The 21,297-nt window shown below is 44.8% G+C and overlaps 1 protein-coding gene across 1 annotated transcript in view; it reads left to right on the top strand.

The window, feature by feature from the left end:
* Positions 1–19,691: 19,691 nt before the first annotated feature.
* The window catches only part of LOC102051368 (opsin-5-like), a 31,744-nt gene continuing 30,138 nt past the window's right edge, over positions 19,692–21,297 (top strand). The window contains exon 1 of the mRNA XM_014279870.3: positions 19,692–19,991. Within this exon, the coding sequence (XP_014135345.1) occupies positions 19,871–19,991 (121 nt within the window). The 5' untranslated portion in view covers positions 19,692–19,870. The remainder of the gene's footprint in view (positions 19,992–21,297) is intronic.

Consider the following 21,297-nt stretch of genomic DNA (forward strand, 5'->3'; position numbering starts at 1 on the left):
GCTTGAGTTCCTATTGATTCTACACCTAGATTTATATACTGTATATGGGAAGGCACTGAACGATAAGGTTCTAAAGAGATAAACATGTCTTTTCTTCAATTTTTTTCTCTTTAAAGTCATCAGTCTTTTTGTTGAAGAGAAATTAGCTCCTGAATACCTTGTCACTTCTTTAATACTCAATTTTATTATCACCAAAAAAACATTTTGATCAGTAAAACACATTCAGTTTTAAAATAGTTCCCATAATGCTTTATCTTTCTCTTCCCCCCCCCCCCTCCCCCCCCCCCCCAATTTTTGTCTTTTGTGCCTTTTTCGGGCCATAAAGTTTTCAGCTTAAAATTCTTTCCTCCTCCTTCTCCCCCTCATGATGACCAATGTATACTCACCAGCTTGCTCAGGAATAAATAGGCCCTCTGCATAAGTGTCGTATGTGAGGAAGTGTTTGTGTTGCTTTATTCTGCTTTGTGGTTTTTCTAACAAGAAAGCTGCTGTTTATTTCTTTAGTCGATGTGTAATGAACTCATTATGGCATGCTTTTTCTATAGAAATGCTTGATGTTGACTGTTGATGCCTGGAAATTGGCAAAGGGGGTGACCCTGCTTTGCTTCATGTTTGTGTTTTTTTAAAAAAAAAGATGCACATGTTGGGAAACACACCATGTCTCCAAATAAGATTTGTTCAGAATGTTTCAGTCTACTCTTGAGGCTTGAGGTGAAAAGGTAGAACAAAAAAAGGAGATAAGTAAGGGAAGAATAAAAAAAAAAAGAAAAAAAAATTTTTAAAAGTTTGCGTTGTAAGTTGTAGCAAATCTTGGATGACTTGAAGTCACAGAATACTAAAAGTAGTAAAACTTGAAAGAAAACCCAGCTGTAGTGAACTAGGCATCTTTTTGGGTATATCATGCCCTTCATCAGACTAAACAAGATTTAATTATGGAAAGTACCTGTTTTCATTGTATGTAGAATCCTGGCATAAAGAACAGCTGCCAAAGATGGCAAGTATGTTTGTTTATATATATACACACACGCCTATATATGTACATTTAAAAAAAAATTATCTCAAAACTTTTGAACAAAAACCATGCAAATCTGTTTTTCTGTTGAGTTCTATGTACTTCATATTCCCTATTATGCATCCTTTTTTCCAGATGCATTATTGAACCTTGCATTTTTTCAGGGAGCTGGATTTTTGTTATTCTTTTTAGTTTCAGCATGTGATAACTGTAAATGGCCACCCAAGAACAGCAGCTGACAAATACCCTAGAAGAGATTTGATAAAAATATATTTATACCAAAATCAGTTCCTTTTTTAATTTGAAGAGGCCTGGAAGCAAAGTCTCCCTAAATTAATTGAATTTAAAGTTACTTAAACTTAGGTTATTTGTATCACTTGCTTTAATAGCGGGGGTGGGGGGGTGTCCTCTTTTTTCCCACTTTTTTTTTTTTTTTATCCAACTCTTTCTGGGTTTCAACAATCTTGTTTGATACACTCTTACTCGTTTCCTGGCTAGAGTCAGGTTCTGAGTCAGGAAGTGTCTGGACAGTATGTCAGAGGTAGGCAAGAATCCTAGAATTTCTTGGTTAAGGAAAGAAACTTGAAAACAATGTCAGTTCCCTTCGGGTGAAAGGTCATGATTTAGGTGGGCTCATGGCTGGTGTAGGTAATTGGTGATAAAGAGCATCTGCTGTTGGCTGTGCGTTGTATTGTGCTACAGTGGGTAGTTGTAGCCTTTAACTTGGAATGGTTTATGGCAGTTCACATTGCTGTTGCTTCCAGGCTGGATCACCCTGGTATTTTTCCTGCATGCAGGGCACAGGGAAGCTGCAGCTAGCCGGGAAAGGGCGCTCCGTGAGCTTGGCAACAGCGCCGATAACCCAGTGTGTATCTGCACAGTGTCTTGTGCAGCAGCTGCCTCCTTGTTCCCAAGGGGACAGTTTAAGATAGAGGTTTCAGCTGCTGCAGCTGTGGATGGTGCAGGCCCTGGGTAGCGGGCTTCCCGCTTCTCCAGCTCTGGCAGTAGCAGGCAGTGGAGGTGAGCAGCTTCCTTCATGTCAAACAGCACCTACCCAATTCAGCTGGGAAGGGCCTAGAAGCAAAGCTCTCTAGTAGGTGTTCTCTGCTCTGATGCACCCAAGCCTGCACTTACTGACTCGTCTCATCATTCTGCAAAGTGCATCTTTTTTGAGGGTGATGGGACTGTTGTAACAGAATCCACGTGGGTTTTGGAACTGTTTTCTGATTCAGATGGCAATCCTAATTTTTAGAACTTCTCCTGAACCTCCAAGTTATCCCTAGATAGAAAGTCACTCCAGAAACCGTAAGAACTGACATCCGTTAAAAATGGAAACACCAGAACAAAATGGGTCTTGAATCGTGTTGGGTGAATGCAGTGTTCTGCTTCTCTCGGGGGCACGGCAGTGTTTATTTTAAGCCTAAAAAGAAATGCTGATTGTAATACAGACAATCTACCTGTTCTAACACTTAAGATAATACAATTTCTTTTCAAGATGTCTGCAATTTAGCAGGTAGCAGTGAGTGCTAGGAGGGGTTTATAGGGCACATCTAACAACGGAGAAGTGCTAGATACCTTCCTTGCAGAGAGTTTCTTACCACTGAGGAATTACAAGGAATGTTTTCGGGTTTTAGGTGCTTTGTCCTAACTGGTAAAATGAAGTGTCTTGTTCCCTTGCTAAGTTTCTTTTGGTCAGGACCTGACTCAGGACTTCTTGCATTTTTGTTTGAATGTATCGATCAGCGATGGCTCTCTGGATTAGCTGATCAGTGTCCAGTTCTAACAATAATTGTTGACCAGGCTGTACGGGTGTACTAGTTACTGAATTTTGTCACTGCATTTTGCTTTTCTCTCCTTTGTAATCTGCAAAAGTTGGATAGAAGCCTGTCTTTGCACTGAATGCTAATTTAAGCAGGGCTCATAGTTTTGTTATTGATCTTCCAAATGGTCCCTGTGTTTGTGTTTTATGTTAACTTTATGTAATAAATACTGATTTTAATTTTCTGTATCATTGCATGCAAATTTATGAATTCAAGTGCATGTTTCCTGGAAACAACATGTTATAACTTAGACTGAATACAATGGGATGAAAACTCAGCAAAGAAGGTGCAGTGTTTGGGTTTTGTTGGTCAGGAAAACACTTGGAGAATGCCCCAGGCTTTTTTTCAGAACTATGGAAAGCAAATTCTGGTCCTACATCTTTTTCTGTTGATACACAGTCCTGTTCAGCGCTATGGCTTGATGATATTCAGGGGTCTGACCAGTTCAAAGCAATCCACATTTTACTACTGACTGCATTTTTGGCCTTCAGGAATATTCCATTGCCCAGCTCAAGCAGGCTGGTGTACAGAAAGTCTTCAGAGTGGAATGGCAGCATTGTTGTTAACACGTCAGTTCATTTTTATCTGTAGACAAATCATTGGCAGCTCCTAGGAATGTTTCTCCTTCTGCTTGTGTTGCCTTCACAGGAAAATGGATGTTGTAGAGTAAGCCCTGTACAGACCATGCTGCATATCTGCATATTTTGGAATCTGGGGTTGGAAGATTCCTGAATTAGCGTGGAAGTCCCTCAGAACACCTCACAGCTATTTCATCACGAAAAAATGTCTCCACAGTATTACCTGCATTCACTTCTTTCTAACCTGAGGGATAGAAATTGCTGTTGAAATAAATTTGAAAATGACAACTGCAGAACCTCTCACTTGCAGTTCAAGAAGCAGCTGATGTCTGCTACAGATAGCATGGAAATAGTTGAGTAGAGCGCTGCTCCCTCTGTGAGCATCTGCCACTGATGCGTGGAGCGAGGGAGCAGCCCTATCAGCCTGATCTAAACCTCATCGTCACCAGAACCACCAAGCTTGTGCCTAAAACAGAACGATTGCTCCCTGGAAATGCGTGTCGGAGATCATAACAGGTTGAGCCCTAGAAGGCTTCACTTTGCGTTTGGTGCGGTGAGCAATCCCCGTGAGCGTTCTGGCCACGGTGTCACTGCAGTTGCCTGTTACGCTGAACACAGCACGAGAGCAAGCTGTGCTGCGGAGGCACTTGGTGCTGGAGGAGCGTCTTGCAGAACCGCTGCACTTCACAGCAGTGACAGCTTCAGTAGCACAGGGCCATTGCCGTCCTTGAGATTTCTGACAGGGCATTGCATCCATGAAGGATGGACAGGGAGGTCTTTTTTCCTCTTTTCTGTAGGCATTGCTTTTCCAGCGCCTCGTTAAATTTTTGTACTGTTTCAGACTGACTTATGAAGTTGGAATTAAGTATGACTTGCTGGCTTAGAATGGTAAGTGTTGAAATTTGGGGTAAAAATCAAGTAAAAATCCTATAGTTTTCAGGGTAATTTTGAGATCCCTGTATCTAATCGTGCATGTTTGGGTTAGCAAACTATTAGTGATCATTCTTTGTCATGTACCCTTCAATATGAACTGGTAGTGACGTTTTCTTTTGAAACGTTGATCAACAGCTCTGTTGGCTGCCTACATATAATTCTGCTCTCTTACAAATAGCTCCCAGAACAAAGTTTACTGATTTAGCCAAAATGTTTTTCAAAGAAGAGTTCAGTGTTGAAAAGCCTATTTAAATAAACAAGTGTACGAAGAACACAGAATGGATTTTAATGGACTTTCCATTAGTATTGTCCCTAAACAATTTAGAGCCTGTTTCAGCAGCTAGAGCAGTACCAGGAACATGAGATGAGAACATAACCACACAGACCATACCTTTGGCATTCTTACGTAAAAACTTTATTCCCCGGAACTGAGAAACAGTCCCCTTCTCGTAGCTGAAAGCAGTCATAGCTGAGGTATCACAAGGTCTTGGAAGATCAGGAGACAGCTGTGTTCTTTGCCACTACGGAAGAGCTCAGGAGCAAGTGATCACCTGCAGACGGGTGGACCTCGGAAGGTAAGACCAGATCCTCAGTGTTGCTGACAGCAGTGACTTATGACTCAGGAGGTGAAACAGCAGGACCAGCCGGAAGGTCTTCATGGCTTCCTTCTGGCCTGTTTTTCCTGTTCAGAGCCCAGTTCCACAGTGGCCAACTTTCCCTGCCTCTGCCCAGGTTCCTTTCCAGGTGGCCCTCACCGCCCTTTCCCTTGTTTGTGGTCCTTCCTATGCCACCTCCTTCCCATGTGTCCGTGGCAGCCTTTGTGGTAACCCTTGCTCCTTGCCCCAGTACAAGGAACATGACGGGCCCACTATCCTCCCCCTACTACTCCAAACCAATGTTTTTTTTCTTTTCCCCCTTTCCCAACCTGGAGCCTCTTCATTTGCATCACCAGCTGTAAGCCCCTTCTCCCTTTTAAGTACCCCATGGAGCCTAAGTAGGTAGGACTTGTATCTTTGAAGAGGGGATGTTCCTGAAGGAGCTGGGCGTTGGGGAAATTCTGTCGAGTAATCAAAGGAGCACCTCAAACAGCAAGTATGTGTTGGGGGACGCTGACAACGCTGAGGGCAAGCGGGGAGCTGCAGGGGTGATGGGCTGCCGGCAGAGAAGCACTGCTGGGCTGTGAGGCCGATGGGCAGAAACACGGGCTGCTGCTGGCTGCTGAGCACTGAGCCTGGAAGAAAGGCGGTTCTGAGTGAGAGAGAGGAGGGAGTCAGTATGTGACCCAGGGGGCAAGAGGGAGCGTGCCGGGAGGCTGAGACTCCCACTTGGTCTGTGCTGGTGTAGGCTGGTGGGTTTCTGAAGGCTGTTATGGTCTAGTTCTCGGTCGGCTGCGTGTGGAGGGACCCCACAGTTTTTCTGCCTGCTCTGTCGTCATGTGCTAAAGGGAAGACAAGGCTGGGCTGCATGCGCACCCGTGGGGCACAATCCTGCTGTGGTCTGTAATGGCTTCTCATCTTCTTTGTGCAGACGTCCCAGTTCAGAGATGATGCACGTCATATCAACCTTCCTAGTGTCCACCTGTCCTTTAGGTTTAGCAGTCTAGCTGAATGCATGTTCTCCTGAGGCGCTGGGCAGTACAGGTGAAGTTAGCAGGAGGTAAGTGGTATTTATTCTGCTGTGAATTGAACTTGGACCCCCCACAGAACCTCATATCTGCAGGGTGGAAGAGACTCTTCCCTCACTCTTGGAGACTGGAGCATTCACGATCTGGCATCGAAGGCAGGACCGGTACAGGCAGCCCTGGTGCTTGTGAAGTGTTGCCGGTGGTGTCCGAGGGCTTGTTTTACAAAAGGGTGGGAGCCCGTCCGGTTGCAGGCTGTGTAGGAGTCCTGCAAAGGTTGCTAGATAGTGGTGTGGATCCTTCAGTGTGCTGTTTCACGGCTTCTTCAAGTGCATAGGATACGATTTTGCCTGTGAGGGACACGTGAGTGTGGGGAGTGCCTTGCTGGGGGAGGCTGTGTGTGGGCAACCAGCTGCAAAGTCTCCTGGGGTCGGCTCTGTGGCCGGGCCCGTGCCAAGGATGCAGCGCAGCAGCCTTGCACAGGACACCAGCTTGTTTCTGGTCCCTGTGAAGCCTTCGGCTCTCTATCAAGAATACAGTTCCAGAAATCTGGGTCTCGACTGTGGCCATGTTTGTCAGGGCCTGCGGTGTCTTGAGGACTCTCTGTTTCTCTCTGTTCCAGTCAGGTTTGGTGTCTCAGTCCCACATCACATTTTAGTCTTGGTCAAAGGTGAGGTTTAAGTGCCACACCTCAACCTTTCTGGTCTTTTCAGCAAACTGTAGCTTCTCCAGGACTGTGTGATCACCGTACTGTTGCAGGGCAGGGGGTGAGTTTTGTTTAGGCTGGGATCTCTTAAGCTTTCAGTTTGTCTGTTTCTGGAGTCTCCAACTCACCTGGAGTTAAAAAGCGTGTTGTTGTCAGTCTGCAAGCTCTCACGTGTGTTCCCAGGTGCCTGGGTCTCACAGCCATGTTACAGAAAACTGTTTCTGAAAGAGTAGAAGTGGGGACAAGATGTGAGAAATATATTCTTGGAAAGTAACGTCCCATTGCTCATCCACTGATTGATTTATACCTACACACCCCCCCACCCCACCTTTAGATTCAGTGCTAGGAATGATGCTATTGCGTTGGTCCTAGCAGAGGGCTTGTGTGATCTGAGCCATCCGACGGCTTTTCTGATTGAGGACACCGGCTGAGTTACCACCAGAAACAGGGACATCCTTGAATTTATATGTGTTCTGGAAGTGGCAGGCTGGTAGGGTTAGGGTGAGAGCTGGGTTATGGTTAGCATCCTTTCTGGAGTTAGACCACTAAATACTGCAATACCTCTCCATTTAAAAGGGGGACATGAGCCCCTCCTCATCTGGTCCTTACTTTCCGTTGGGGAGAGCCATTTCTGCTAGGATCGCTGTAATGGCCCATGTCTTTCTAAGAGCTGAAGGCTGCCATTTGCAGATGACTAGCTTTCCTTCTGTGGCATTTAAGAGTGAGTTAGTTAAGAGTTCTTTCTATAATAATACCTTTAAGGGGGCGCTTTCTTTCTGGCAAGTGTCAGCCTGCAATACATGTGCCTGCCACAGGATGGCAGCAATCGGTCACCTTTGAAGCATCCTCGTTCAGTTGAGTGTTACATTTCAGGATGGAAGTCCAAAGATAGACTATTCACACTAGATCACTCTGTGAAGATGATACGGCAAGCACAGGAAAGCCTTTGTGTATTTTTTATTCCTTATTAATGACAAAAATGTTTTACAAATTTTATTACAATATGATAATTTGCTTCACTACAAAAGCTGGCCCAGGGGATGAGCTCTGAATACCTTATCATATAGTAGTTTATATGGGTGTTCGTTCTTTGGGGGATTAAATGCTGAGGGTGAGGTATGTAATCTCTTTTTAATGCCCCCCCAGTGAGTATATATTTAATTCTTACCAAAATCTGAGGGGGTTCTACCATTAGACCTGGGTTTCCAATGCCTAAGGTCTCCTAAAGGATCCATCACCGCAGTGTGATGGGGTCTCTGCAGTGTGATGCCCAGCTGATATACCTTCAGTTTCCCTGGAATTCAGTGCCTGTTTGAAGGCATTCAGTGCCTGGAACCAGTCATTAGTGTGTTAATGTTTATGCACATTTACTTACGGCTGGTTTGCTGTCACCTTATTGAAACAATAGATTAATTATTACATCCAGGTTTCTTTTAAGTCACTCATAGCGGTCCCCGGCTGGTTCTGTGGTCACTGTCAGCTGTAATCAGTGATCTGCCCCAGCACTGACAGGTAAAAGCACTGTATTCAGTAAGACACTGTGAAAGCTGAAGGGGATTTACAGACCATGTACAGGCTTCTGTGAAATGAAATTGTTCTTTGAAAGTCCTATTTTGTGGAAGCTGAGCCTTTTTGTTAGAAAATACAGTTTTAAAAATCAAAAAGTGCAGGCATAAAACACGGTTTATAGCCAGCACGCTCTCTGCTGTGGCAGACTGTACGTCCTGCTGCCTTCTGCCAGGGGTGCCCATCTCCATCTGTGCCACCCCAGCACCGGTGTGAAGGGCCAGGCTCTCTTCCAAGGCACTAAGGTTTACAAATGTGAATCATGCTAATCAGGGTGGTGCTTCAGCGGTTCACAGAACCAGGGGGTGAAACAGCCAGAGCTTCAGCCTCTCTTCTTACCAGTTTGGGTATCTGCGCTGTGAGTCACAGGTTAACTCAGCCTCTTCTCTCCTTTGGTCGAGGTGTGTTCATAAGTCTACCTTTTTCACTTAGAACACCACCACCCCCCTTTACCTTGGAATATTTGGAGGGCCTTAGGTGCAGCCCCTCCGCGTGGGGTCAGAAAGGCAGGATGCATGTCAGTGGGCAGAGCGCAGGAGGGTGCAGCACGCGTGGTGGCATGCCCGAGGTGAGGCCGCCACAGCTGGGAACCGCAAAACAGCAGGAGATGTGTGTGTGCTCTGGGAAGAAGGAGGCTACCTTATGTCTCTGGAGCACCAGAGACCAGAAACATTCCCAACAGGGCATAAAACCAGGGGTGAGGCAGTCGGCATGGTGGCTGGTGTGAAAAGGGGTTTGAGGAAGGCAAGTGACAAAGCTCTGGGCTTCAGGAGAACAGACTTGGGCTCCTTCAAGCAGCTTGTAGATGGGGTGCCCAGCTTCACAATGACAGAGGTAGCAAAGTAGAAGAGTAGCACAAAGGAAAATCTGTGCCTGACAATGAGCAAAAAAAGGGTGCTATAAATTTCAAATGTCTTGCTAAAATAATAAGCTCAGTATGGAGACCCTAGTACCAGGCAAGACACGAGACTTCTCAAAGCTATTAATAGCACTCTGCAGGTAGACTTCCCTGGCTGCCTCTGCTAGCCCACATACCAATGTATTAATTGCTCTTCTGCAGCAGTCCGCCAAAAATATACTTGGTTTTGTCCATTCTTTTCCCTACGCAGGTGATGGAAAGTGTCTTCCCAGCTGTTTAACATCATGTCCCTTTGGAGTCTGAGAAGTAATTTTTGGTATTTGAAGGAAAATATCCCGAGACGATATAATACTGGGATGACACATTTCTGTATGACAGAGGTGGATAATCTGAGGCTGTGCCAGAAACAGTACAAGAACCGCTTCTGCTCCTCTTTACTGCAGAACCCTTTTTCCCATGGTGTGGGAGACGGGCTTCTTCCCAGTGCCAGCTGTGCATGATGGGGGTCAGTTGGGGCACATCCACATCTAAAATGAGAGAAAGCATGCTCTCTGGTGACTGGTGTAGAGGTGCTTGCCATCAGAAACCAAAGCCACATGTGGAAAGCCCTGAGGGGGGTAAAAAAGGCACAGCCCAGATCTACCATCATCGAAGGTGTCAGGCCAGAGGTAGGATCGAGGACTTGTTTAACAAAGCTTATCTCCTGCTCATCCCTGAGATTTTAGCAAGTGTACATAAGGAGAGGGAACAACTGAGCCATTTGGCACGACCGGTATGATCTCATGCGGGATGCAGATTTAGGTTATAGATTGAAAGATTTAGGAGGATAATTCTGAATTAGATGTGTTCAGTCAGAGCTCTCCGCTTGTCATTCCTGCAGTGCCCGTGCAGGCTTCTGAGCTGTGTGCTGCAGCACGGGGATGGCGTCGAGGAAGCATGGTTTCCCTCTGCTGTTCACGCAGCTCAGAAGATTTTCATTCTTAGCTAACAACTGGTTGCAGTCTTTGTATTCATCCAGTCTCAGTCTCCTGCTGGCAGCAGCTTTTCTTCCCAGAAGTCCCAAACAGGGTGAAACACACAGCATTTCTTCAGAGAGCCGTCTCGGCTGCCGTGCTGTGGATGACTTGCCTGGCTGTTCTGCTGGGGGAAGAGAAGGAACCTCTTGGAAAACAGAGGCGCGACCTTCTGCCTAAGACCAAGTGCTATCATATTTTGTGAGTTTGTCACTTGGAATAACCTGGATGTCTTCCAGTGTGACTTTGTCTTGCCCCAAGTGGAAGAGAGCATTCAGTCGTAGTACTGACACAGTATGGATAGGTCTAGCAGCTCCTCTTTCCAGCCAGGCTGTTAAAGGCTCAGTTTTTGTAGCCTTTTAAAGAAAACTCTCAATAGCCTTGAGCTCTACAGTTCTCCTTCTCAAACCACACGATATGATTGAAAACATTATGAGGGAACAAATACATTTGATCACTGGCCTAGCACTAGAAAAGATCCGTAAAACTCACCATGGGTGCAAACAAGGCTCAAATCACTTAACTGATACGTGACCAAGCCCTGAGCTTGGCAGGTAGCTGTTGGGTTTCCCTGGGCAAATAAAATGTCCTTTGTGGAAAGCCTTGGCACCCTAATGGTAAAAAGTGCTATTTAAATTTTAGGCTTTATTTTTCCAGTTTGCATTGGTTAAGTGACCTGAGGACTTGCTGACAGTGTTTTGAAAGCTCACTTTTTGTGTGTCCATGAACAGTGATGGTCTCTGTTTTCCCCTCAGCAGATACAGCCCTGGCTGACCTGCTCAAAGGATTATGAGCGAAAGCAGTCAGCGTGGTGCAGTACCTGACTCCTTGGCCATGTTGTCAAGCTGCACAGTTTTGATGTGAGTAACTTCTCACCTCTTCTGACCTCACTTGGTAGCATGTGCTCTTGCCCAAACAAGCAGCTCATTTACTTATACACCAAGCAAACAACCCTGAAAAGCTGATACTGCGCCTTTTGAAGTGCTGAAGAACTTTGCCGTTCATTTGCAAGGTCAGAGAGGCTATATTTTTCAGGCAAGCCACACTGAAATCCCTGCTGGAGTTGTTTGTTCCTGTTTCTTCTCTGAGGTTATCTGCTTCCATCCTTTCCCTAAGGTGCTGTCAGAGCAGAGTCCCTGCAAACAGTGCTGGTGGTTTAAAACTTTCCAGGTAAAGAAGGGGTGATGTTTTCTCTTCTGTAGGGCTTGTGTTGTGCCGAGTCTTTTTTCTTGTGTAGGGGTGCTGCATTCAGTGACATGGAAAGTCATTTGTAGCCCCGTTCTTCAGTGGAAGCTACTGATACCTATTACCTCTCCATTGCTGTCAGCCTTTTGATTTAAAGTTGCAGTGTCAGTGTCGTTTTGTAAAGTTATCAACTTAGAAATGTGAAATGCTTGAAAGTTTTAAAAATAAAAAAAATAGTGATATTTTTGTCTCTAGATACGTCTTGCATCCGTGTTTACCATGAGAAAGGCTGGCACCTATAGCCTCTTTTTGTACCACCGTGGCAGCCTGCAGACTGCTGAGGTGACGGTATCTCTGTCTTATGTAAAACTGATAATCCCAGCCTTGCAGTGGGGACACAGACAGATACCACTATTGCCCTTTCATAACATCCTTTTAACACAAGAGGTTAGGAAAGCATGTTAGTAACTCTCACTTGGTATTATTAAAGGCTGAGGAAGCTTTTCCTGAAATGTAATCCATGCGTCTGAAACTACTTCTCTGTTGCAGGTGGTTGGGACTGGCACATAGCTTAAAAATTGCCAGGGAGGAGCAGGCTGACAGAGTAATGGCATGCATGCTTTTTCTTTAGGAAATGATGGTGAAAAGCAGTCAGCTTCAAAAAAAAAACCACCAAAGTGAGAGACTCTACTTCTGGTTTTGTACAAGTCCTTGGTTTTGGATGGGAAAGAAAATACATGAGCACTTCATCTCCATGAAATCCTTATAGAAGGGACTGCAAGGAGAATCAGCCTTTCCCTATACACAAAAGGTTTGGGAAGAGAGAGTGGGATGGGCAGTGGTGATGGGGGGAGGTACGGGCTGAAGTGCTGCCACAGGCACAGACATCTGCCTCTGTGCCCTCATCGTCCCTTTCAGATTCCTGCCTGGAACTTTGTTTGAGCTGGTTTAGCTGTGACAGCTATTTTTTTATTATTATTATCAGGTGACTATTTCCTGTTTTATTTATTTCACTTTTTAATAATCATGGCATATAACCACAATTTTTGTACAGCCAGAAGCAGCAAGTAGTTATTCTGTGTAGAACAAAATCTTTATGACACCATGTTAATGTTGCAATGTAGGAGAACGTGGACCTGGCCTGGCAGTGGGGGGCTTGCCCATGGCAAAGGTGAGAGGCATGCAGACACGGTGGGATAAGAGGAGAGGGCACAGGATGGCAGTTCAGCAGCAAACAGTTAATGTAAGCCTGGGAGCACAGCAAAACCAGCTGACAGGTAGCAGAGAAAATAGATAAGAACTATACAACGTATTTAAGACATTTTTTTATATAGGACATTCAGACATAATGTGGAGTTGCAGACCAAATAAAAAGAGCAAGGTGTAAAGCACAGAAAATGTGCAAAAATAGCCCCAAGACGGACCTTAGAAAGAGAAGGAAGAAAGCAGCAGCTTCAACATCATGCTCCTCCCAGCAAAGAAAAGGGAGAAACCTCTAGCACCACCATCAGACTCCCTCCCAGCAAAAACCTAGGAAAACTGATGACTACCTGTAACCATTCCCTCCTCCTGACTGAAGACAACAGCCCAAAGACTTTCATGAGCAGTGGAAGGGAGAAGGGTAGATGCTAGGAAGTGTGTGTTTTATTGAATTATTGAGACTTTTTCCCATGTTAGTATTCTTTATTTCTTTTCTTTTGCCATAAATTAAATACATTTTTATATGCTTTGTTTGCCTTTTTTTTTTTTTCCTGTATAATTCCTAATTTGCCTAATTTGCAGTAGCTTGCTTATTCCCTAGAACGCAACTTTAAGATTGCCCTGATGTTAAAGTCTTGCTGATGCATGAAATGCTGGGGGTTTTCTTCTGCCTTTTCTGCAGAGTGATTTCCTCACATGAGTCGAAGTGACAGTTCATTTGGTGCACCTGCCTCTTACAGCGTACTTCAGAGTTTGGTAAGTACGTTTTGCCTTTTTGAACCAACACCTAAGGAAAAAATTTCACATCATCAAAAAAAAAATGAAAGAAAGACATTTGTTCACAATAATCTGTAATGAAATGTCATTTACAATTAGCAACAAGCAAGCATGCCCTGTACTGAATATATCTGAGTGTGAAGGGTAGCTCGGGTTTTGATCTTGTTTGTAGGGATCAGTTTTCATGGCTCACAATATTTGCAATGTCCATAAATTCTGCAAGAGATTGCAGGCATGTGATATGCAAGCCCGTATTTGGAGAAAATGAGACTGGATTCCGACTCAGCCGGGGCACAGAAGTGCTGCTGCAACACAGATGGTAGAAGTGCCCCAGTGACAGAACACCGAAGTCGGCCACTGCTTTGAAGTAGGTTAGTCGAAATCTGTACTATAATGAGCTCACCGAGGATGACTGGAAGGCTTTTAAAGCCAAAAAGCCAAGTTTTGCTAGAGCAAGAACTACAGTAACATTTTTTTCAATACAAAAGTGTTCAGTTTGGAAATAAAAGTGCTCAAATCTTGAACTCTGGCGTGCCACGAAAAAGCTCCTGCCTTCCAGCCACATTTCCACCCTTTCTCAGTAGTTGCTGAGAGTTTCTTGTCCCTCTTTTCCTTAGTAAACTCTTTCTGTTGTCCCAGAAGCAGGACTTTGCGCTCTTCATTGTGATCTCTCATCACCAAATTCAGCTGCCCAGAGGGGTTTAGTTCTCTTTAGCATCGCCTAACCTACTCAGCACAAGTTCAGCTCAGAGCATGGAGTTTAAATAATAGAAAGCCTCAGCCACCTAATCCGCACAAGGCACTCTTCCCTTCTCCCAAATCATCTTTCAGTATGAAAGTAGCGTATATTTGAAGCTGCAAGATAGTTTGTTTTCATATTAACATCAATCTAAACACAGCATTCCCTGCGAAATTGTTAATTTTGAACTGTATACTGCAGTAATAAGCACTAACCAAGCATTTTTTCTGACAGGTAATTTTCTAGATCTGTCGCAAGCTACAGAACACAATTCCTCAGAGAAATGTTAGCTTTCAGGATTAATGACACTAAGAGTAAATTATGAAGCAGAGTAGGCTAAACTCCATTAAAATCATGGCAGAAACATGGATTTTACAATATATTAATTATACGATCTAATAATTTTCATAACTGAATTTGGCAACTAACTTAACACAGGAGCTGAAATGTGGTTTGGATATTCAACCGGAGAATGCAGCGAGCACATTTGTTTTCATGCTGAAATATCACAGCAAGGGGACAGCATAGGGTTAAAGAGGCATGTTTTGAAACATGAATGGCAAGCCTGTTTCACATTATGATCACTTTTCAATTTAAATCTTTCAGGCATGTTTTTCTGCTACAAAGTTGGAGGTGCGTATGTTACCATCAGTTGAACCTTGGCAATGGAAGAGCAGATTCAGGTCAGCTTTCTTACAGGTAAGCTCCCTAACTGGCATGCAGCTAGCACAGTCATTCCCATTCATCCGTTGCCACACTTGAAGCACTACTGACTCGACCTGTTTATAGGTCTTTCTCCTTTCAGTTCAGCAGATGCTAGAAAAGATCCTGTGCACATAATTTCAACAAGTGTATTTTCTTGGAAGCAGTGAACGAATACGTGATCAGATTTTGGAAAAATCATCTGTTACTGATGTGAAATGCATTTTCTGACTGCCTCAGTGAAATCCATAGGCATAACTGATCACTGCATGATTATTCTTTGCAAGACGAAGTGATGTCTTGTTGGATATTGGCAGCTTTTTTTCACTTTATAGTCTAACAAAAAATGTGAAGTAGAAAGGAAAATAATTTCTTTTTTAAAAAAAATAGTAGAGATTTTCCTACTAATATACCATTGGATTTTCCCTGAAACCCCCCTGATTATTTCTGTAAAATTTCACAAAATTTTATGCCTTCCAGAGACAAAACTGTATTTTTATTCCACAGAGGCAATTTCTATGAGCTTATGGTTTACTTTAACCCATCCTTTCTGCATATTTTTCCTTCTGCCTCCTTGCTCTCTTGTCTCTTTCTTTAATCCATGTGTAACAGGTATCATGCAAAAATAGTGCTGTGAGGATTTACGCTGGCATTCTGACAACACAATTCCTTTGGCAACCGCGACGTTCTCAGTGCTCCTCGAGGAAAACAGGTGTTTGTTAGGAACATACGTCATGTGTTTTCTGTCACACACAAGTTTTAATTCCTAGGGCTTTTCAAGTAGGATGTAGTGGAAACAGTCAGTAGCTCGAACTCTAACGTAACTAGGGTGAGTATCTCAGGCCAGCTAATGCTGCTGTGATGCTTGCCTTCTTATGCTGGTATGTTATGTCACTTGAAAGCGTTTAGAGAGGTAGACAGGGATTAAAAGGCTGTAGCACGTTTTTAGCAGCCCAAATAGGAGCTACCTGCTGGCTTATATCCGCTCTAAATTGGCTTTGCCTGCTGCCTCGGAGGCCATTGGTGGGCTTGGAGCGTCCATAAAGTGGCCTCTATCAGCCTCTTGTGCCGTAACCCGTCATTTCATCACTTGCCTTAATCGGGTACCCTGAGGTATTGATGGTTTTAGAGGGTTCCTTCCTTCTTTAACCTTCCAGTAACAGCTGCGTTAAACCCTCAAGCGCAGCCATGAGTATTAATTTCTTACATTCTTGTATATGTAGCGTAGAAGTTTCAGCTTCTGTTAGACTTGAAAACGTGGCTTGCTGGTCTTACAATCCACATTCTGCTTTTACTGGCATGGGTGAGGCCATTAGTTTCAGCCGGCAGGGTGGTGCGCAGGGCGCTCTGCTCGAGGGGCTGTGCAGCCCCCTCCCCGACGGCCTGTGCGGGCTGGCGGGAGGGCTGAGGTGCCGGCGGGGCAGGGCTGGCGCCTCCCGGGCCGCCTCGGCCGCCATGGCTGGGGGCTTGCAGCCTCCCTCCAGCAACGGCCCCTGATTTTTCCCACCCCCTGCCACGCCTGGCAGGCAGGTCACAGTGGGGGGAGCACACGCGTGTGAGGTTTGGGGGGCAGCGGGAGCCCACAGCGGGGGCCATGGCACCACTCTCCCAAGGCGCGCTTGCATTGCTTCTGCCTCTGCTGCGGAGCCGGCCTGTAGCTCCTACCTGCTGCGGAAAGGAGCCCTTTGGGGTCCTTTCAGGTCCACATCAGGTTTTTCCACATGCCTTCCCACAGCCATAGCTGTGTTCAACACAGTAATTTCTCCGTACCACCACACTGGTCTAGTTTTCTCCTTTTTATAGAACTCCCCGCCGTGTGTACTGCTCTAATCTTTCCAAGCAGAGGTGCCCAGGGGTAATCTCTGTGAGGCCAGTGAACTGGTCACCACCACAGTGCACGAAACGAGGCGGCTCTAATCTGCAGAGGGAGAGCCTTCCTCTCGTTTGGAGGTACAGCAACCTGCAGACAGATGAAAAAAAACACAAGGGTCGGCAAAGCCTCTGTCCTTTGTTGAAGGATGCCATTGGAGGGAGTAAGGAGAAAACGCAAGCCGGCCAAGATATCAGTCACTTGGTGTAGTGTGTGAAGACCAGTGATGGGGGGGGAATTATCAAAAGTGATGCTTGAACATGGAAAACAGTTCACCCCAATTTCTCTTTGTATCAAAAGTATTTTTGTTGTGACTTTTGGGTTGTTTTTTTGATCTCATTATTATTGCAAGGTGCAAGGTCTGGCAGAAGACTTTCTCATTGAAATGGAAAGTTTCATTGAAGTGTCCATGGAGCTGCAGTATTTATATGAAGCCAAATGAAACTCACAGCTGGGAAGTCAAAATTCAGGTTCAGGATATCAAGGCAAATAGTATGATTTTCCTTTTATTGTAGCAAGCAGGAAATAATGATCATTGTTACTTTATTACCTTTTAAAGTTCTTACACCTAAAGAGGCCACATGCCTGTAAATCGTACCGTTTCCTTGAACGGCTTGCATGAAAAATACTCCCTGCTGGTTGTCCCTGTCCCTAGTTAATCAAAGTCATGGGCACTGGCATATGTGTGACAACAGATGCTGAACTCAGACTTGAAAGTCCAGGCCTGTGCCAAACACCACGGAAAAACTGCTTGTGCATGAAGGGAAGTGGTCAGCAAGTATGTTCGGCCACCTCAGCGCTGCCTGTGGCACGCAGATCAGCACGCCCTATGCTTGCTGTGAGCATGGCTTCCTGCCAGGGGGACACCAACACCCAGTTCCCGGGTACCAGGTCCTGGCTGCACAGCAGGAGTGACAGCAGGAGGTAAGATGTGCCTCATCGCAGGAGAAAACTTGTCAAGGAGCTGTTATCTTCCCTGTCACAAGGCTGAGGGATTTTGCCCAGAGGCCCTGGACTTGTCCTGCAAGCAGGCTGCTGGGTGACTGATTTGTTTTCCACAAGTAAAGGGAGCTTGAATCAGGTCAGTGGTTTTTGCCCAATGTAAAGTGTCACCCTTTTCCACATCTTTCTCTTTGTAGTTGATGAAATACACTCCAATGAAGATATGAACGTCCAAGGACAGAGGCTTTGTGATGGGCTCTCAGCTGAGGACCTCTTCTTCGACCCAAGTTCCTTGTCCTGAAGAGCAGGTGATATTGCTGGGCTTTGTTGTGGGCCTTCTTGAACACCTATGACTGTCCCTGAGCACTGCTTTCAGGCACTCCTCCATCCCAACCCTCCCGCTGAACAGCGACCCACTGACAGATGGGCAGGTAACCAGCTAGGAGCAGCTGATGTAGCTCAATGCTGAAAAGCTGTGATTGTGTGCGTATCCTCTGTGAAAACTGGAGCGTGTCCAGGGCTTTGCTGGGGACTGCAGGATGCTTAAATGGCAACCTCAGAGAGCAGCACCATGGCAGAGGAAAGGCTGCGTGTGCCGGGCATGCCAGACAGCCTTGTGAGGGGTGTGCACATGGCCAAGCGATGCTCAAAGCCAAGGTGGTGGTGGGAATATTGGGGGCAGCCTGGGACTGTTGCAGGAGCACAGCAGTGAAGGACTTTGGCCTGGAGAGCGCTGCTAGGGCCCTTTTTAATTACCAAGCCGGTAAGTCCCAGGTCACTCTGTCACAGTCTGCTAAGCAAGGTGTTTTAGGAGGCTTGTCAGGGTTAAATTCCAGCTGCCTATAGACAGACTTAGGAAAAGTCTCTCCAAAAAATCAGCAGGTGGGCTGTGGCTAGCAGTTGGGAAAATCAGGCCACTTGGCTGCTTAAATAGGATCTGCAGGAACTGCCAAACCCATGCTGCAGACTGTAAGTTGGAGAAAGCACAGCATTCCAGCGACTGGTACAAGAGCGAGATGGCTGGGGCCAAGTTAAGCCTAGCAAGAGACTTCAGGAAAGCAAGTGTGTGGGTCACTGTCCTCACCATCAGCAGGAAGGTAGGAGGCTTCTATCTTTCACCACAATGTGGCTTCTCCTCCATTCTTACTGTGAAGGACTCCTCCTCCCCTTTTATTCTCGTCACATTACCTTTATTCCCCTCTCTCACAGTAAGACTGTCATAACAAACTCAGGAAAAGCTTGACAGGAGCAATCAATCTGCCTTGGGAGGGACAAAACCCACCCGTGGACAGTGGAGGTTCCCAGTGAGGTTCTTTGCTTGCTTCGGCCCGGGTACCAGCAGCGGGGCTGGTTTGCTGCCCAGGGTGGGAAGAGACCAGCCGGGCAGGGCAGGGAGACCCCTCTCTGCACCAGCATTTCGGTGCAGTAAGAGTGTGTTGCGCACCAGGAAACCTTTGCTGCTTCAGATGAATGCATTCAGACTCAGATTTCTTAATTATGCCTACAACCTGATTGGTAGGAGGAGCCATACCTGAAATACAATCATCAATACCTCAGTAAAGGCTAAAAACGCTCCAGCCTGACTTACTTAAACCACGTGTAACGTGTTGCTTCAACAAGACAAGATCACATTTTTCAACAGTGTGGGAAAATCCAACTATACTTGAAGTGTACTAGGCTGGAGGGTACTTAGCAGTCTAAAAATATGATTCAGAGGAAGATAATTTCCAGTAGAGGTTGAAAATAAATTTATCTTCATTTCTTTTAAAATTAGCAACTATCCTGCTAGTAAAGTAACTTCATAGCTGATTTCTTCTGCTGTGTTAACATCACATTCTCAGGTGGTGACACCTCCCTGCTGCTTTTTACTCTGCCTTTTTTTGTTTGTTGAGGGGTTTGGGGGGTTTTTGATGCGTGGTTGGTTTTTTTAGAGCTGTATGAGATTTTTCCTCAGTTTCATTTAAATTAAAATTATGTTTGTGGGTATGCCTGTGAGCCTGTAGGTTATGTGGTATCACCCTATTTTAAAGGAATTTGTCTGATTGAGAGATACACACTCTTCATTAAAGGTTTGTGCAGGTAGCAGTAAGAAGGATATGAGGAAATCTGCCGTCTTGTGCTGGCTGCAGATTCACAGGCTGTATTAATAGATAGGATTACTGAAGAAGAACAGGTCAGAGGGCTGCAAAGCTCCTGTCCCTTGAGATTTCCTTCTTTAGATCATTAGTCTTGTTGAAGAGCTCCCTTGAATACAGGGAGCAGAAACTGAGGAAAAGGCTGGAACCATTTTATTTTTCTGGGACACACTGAGGGAAGTGCAATTTCTGAGTCATAAGCTCCGCTGAAAATGCCTGGTCAGTCTTCTTCACAGGCACCTTGGAGGAACAACAACATCAGTTTTCTGAGCAGGGAGGCAGCTGTAACAGAGCAAGGAGAGACTATCATAGGTTTCTACCTACTGGCTTTAGGTATGTATTCAGCTGGGATGTGAAAGGACACTCCTAAGTAGAGTTTGGTATGAAGTTCGAAGTGATGCGTTTGGATTTCAACCCTAATGGAACAGGATGTTAGAAAACACAACTTTTTTCTGCAGCTATTACAAGATCAGAGGTACAGCTTTCATTTGTTAAAAAGAGATTAATAATCAATGCAGGCATCTCGAGGAAAAAAAAATAGTCAAGCCTGTAAACTTTTAACTAATGTTCACTATACTTAATATGTGAGAAGAGAAAAAAGTACCTTATCAGAAGTACATAATACTTCTGTATCTTCTTGTGTTCTGGTAGCACTAAATGAATGTTCTGTGATTTCCAGCGTTTTGGCTGCTGGCAGTCAGTTGGCGTCCTACAATTACCTCCTGCAGAGACAGAAAATACAGTTCTGTAGTTTTAAACATTTTTTTTTAACTCTTTGTACTGCTCTTGCTTTAAACATTTGATGCAATAGAAATAAACTTCTTCAAACAGGACCTATGAAAGATCTAAGCAATAGAACATTGTCTTGCGTTAGCAGTCACAGTACCATGTGTTTATTTTGGTTCTGCTGCAAGACAGCTATTTTCAGTGTATAATAAGGATTTGAAAATGGCACCCAATATGAATTCACTTCGATTTCAGAGCGCTTTCGGTTTGTTTGTTCAAATATTGTCTATTTGTGGCAGGCTCATTGCAGGATACAAGGAAACTTTATGGAACTTCCAAGAGTGCAGGTTTGTTAGGTAATCAAAATTTCCAACCATAAAACCTCACAGGAAAATGCAAGAAAACGTAACTTTTATTAAATCTGTTCTTATAAACAGCATATACAAAAACGTTTCTGTTTTAAATGATTGCTCTAAACAGATTTTTTTCTTTTTCTAAGCTTATTATGTATTTCAAGTAGCTTAGTAGCCCTCAGCTTATGCTTGAGAAAGATCTGTAGAAGTTACAATGTAAAATGCTAAGTATTTCAATATGTTTACACGAGACTTTCTTTTCTTGCCTATAGAAACCAGGGAGGAAAAAGTTGTGTTTAGAATGAAAAGAGGGATTCTAGCAGTAAAATGTGTGGCTTCTATCTTAGAAGACTTTTAGAAGAGTGCCCATAAGGTAAATCAGAATTGTTTCAATTTATCCCCAGTCTGTTCACATCTGCCTGTCCCTTTATGAGGGGCTGGGAAATGGCTGCACCATCAGCTAATGAAGTTGCACTTAAGACTACAAAAGAACACGTTAGGTCAGCTAGGCCAGCCCCCTGCTGTGACAATATGTAATCTCATTTACGAAGCTATCATGC

The sequence above is a fragment of the Falco cherrug genome, chromosome 13 (assembly GCF_023634085.1).
Source record: "Falco cherrug isolate bFalChe1 chromosome 13, bFalChe1.pri, whole genome shotgun sequence".
In the NCBI taxonomy this organism is placed as follows: Eukaryota; Metazoa; Chordata; class Aves; order Falconiformes; family Falconidae; genus Falco; species Falco cherrug.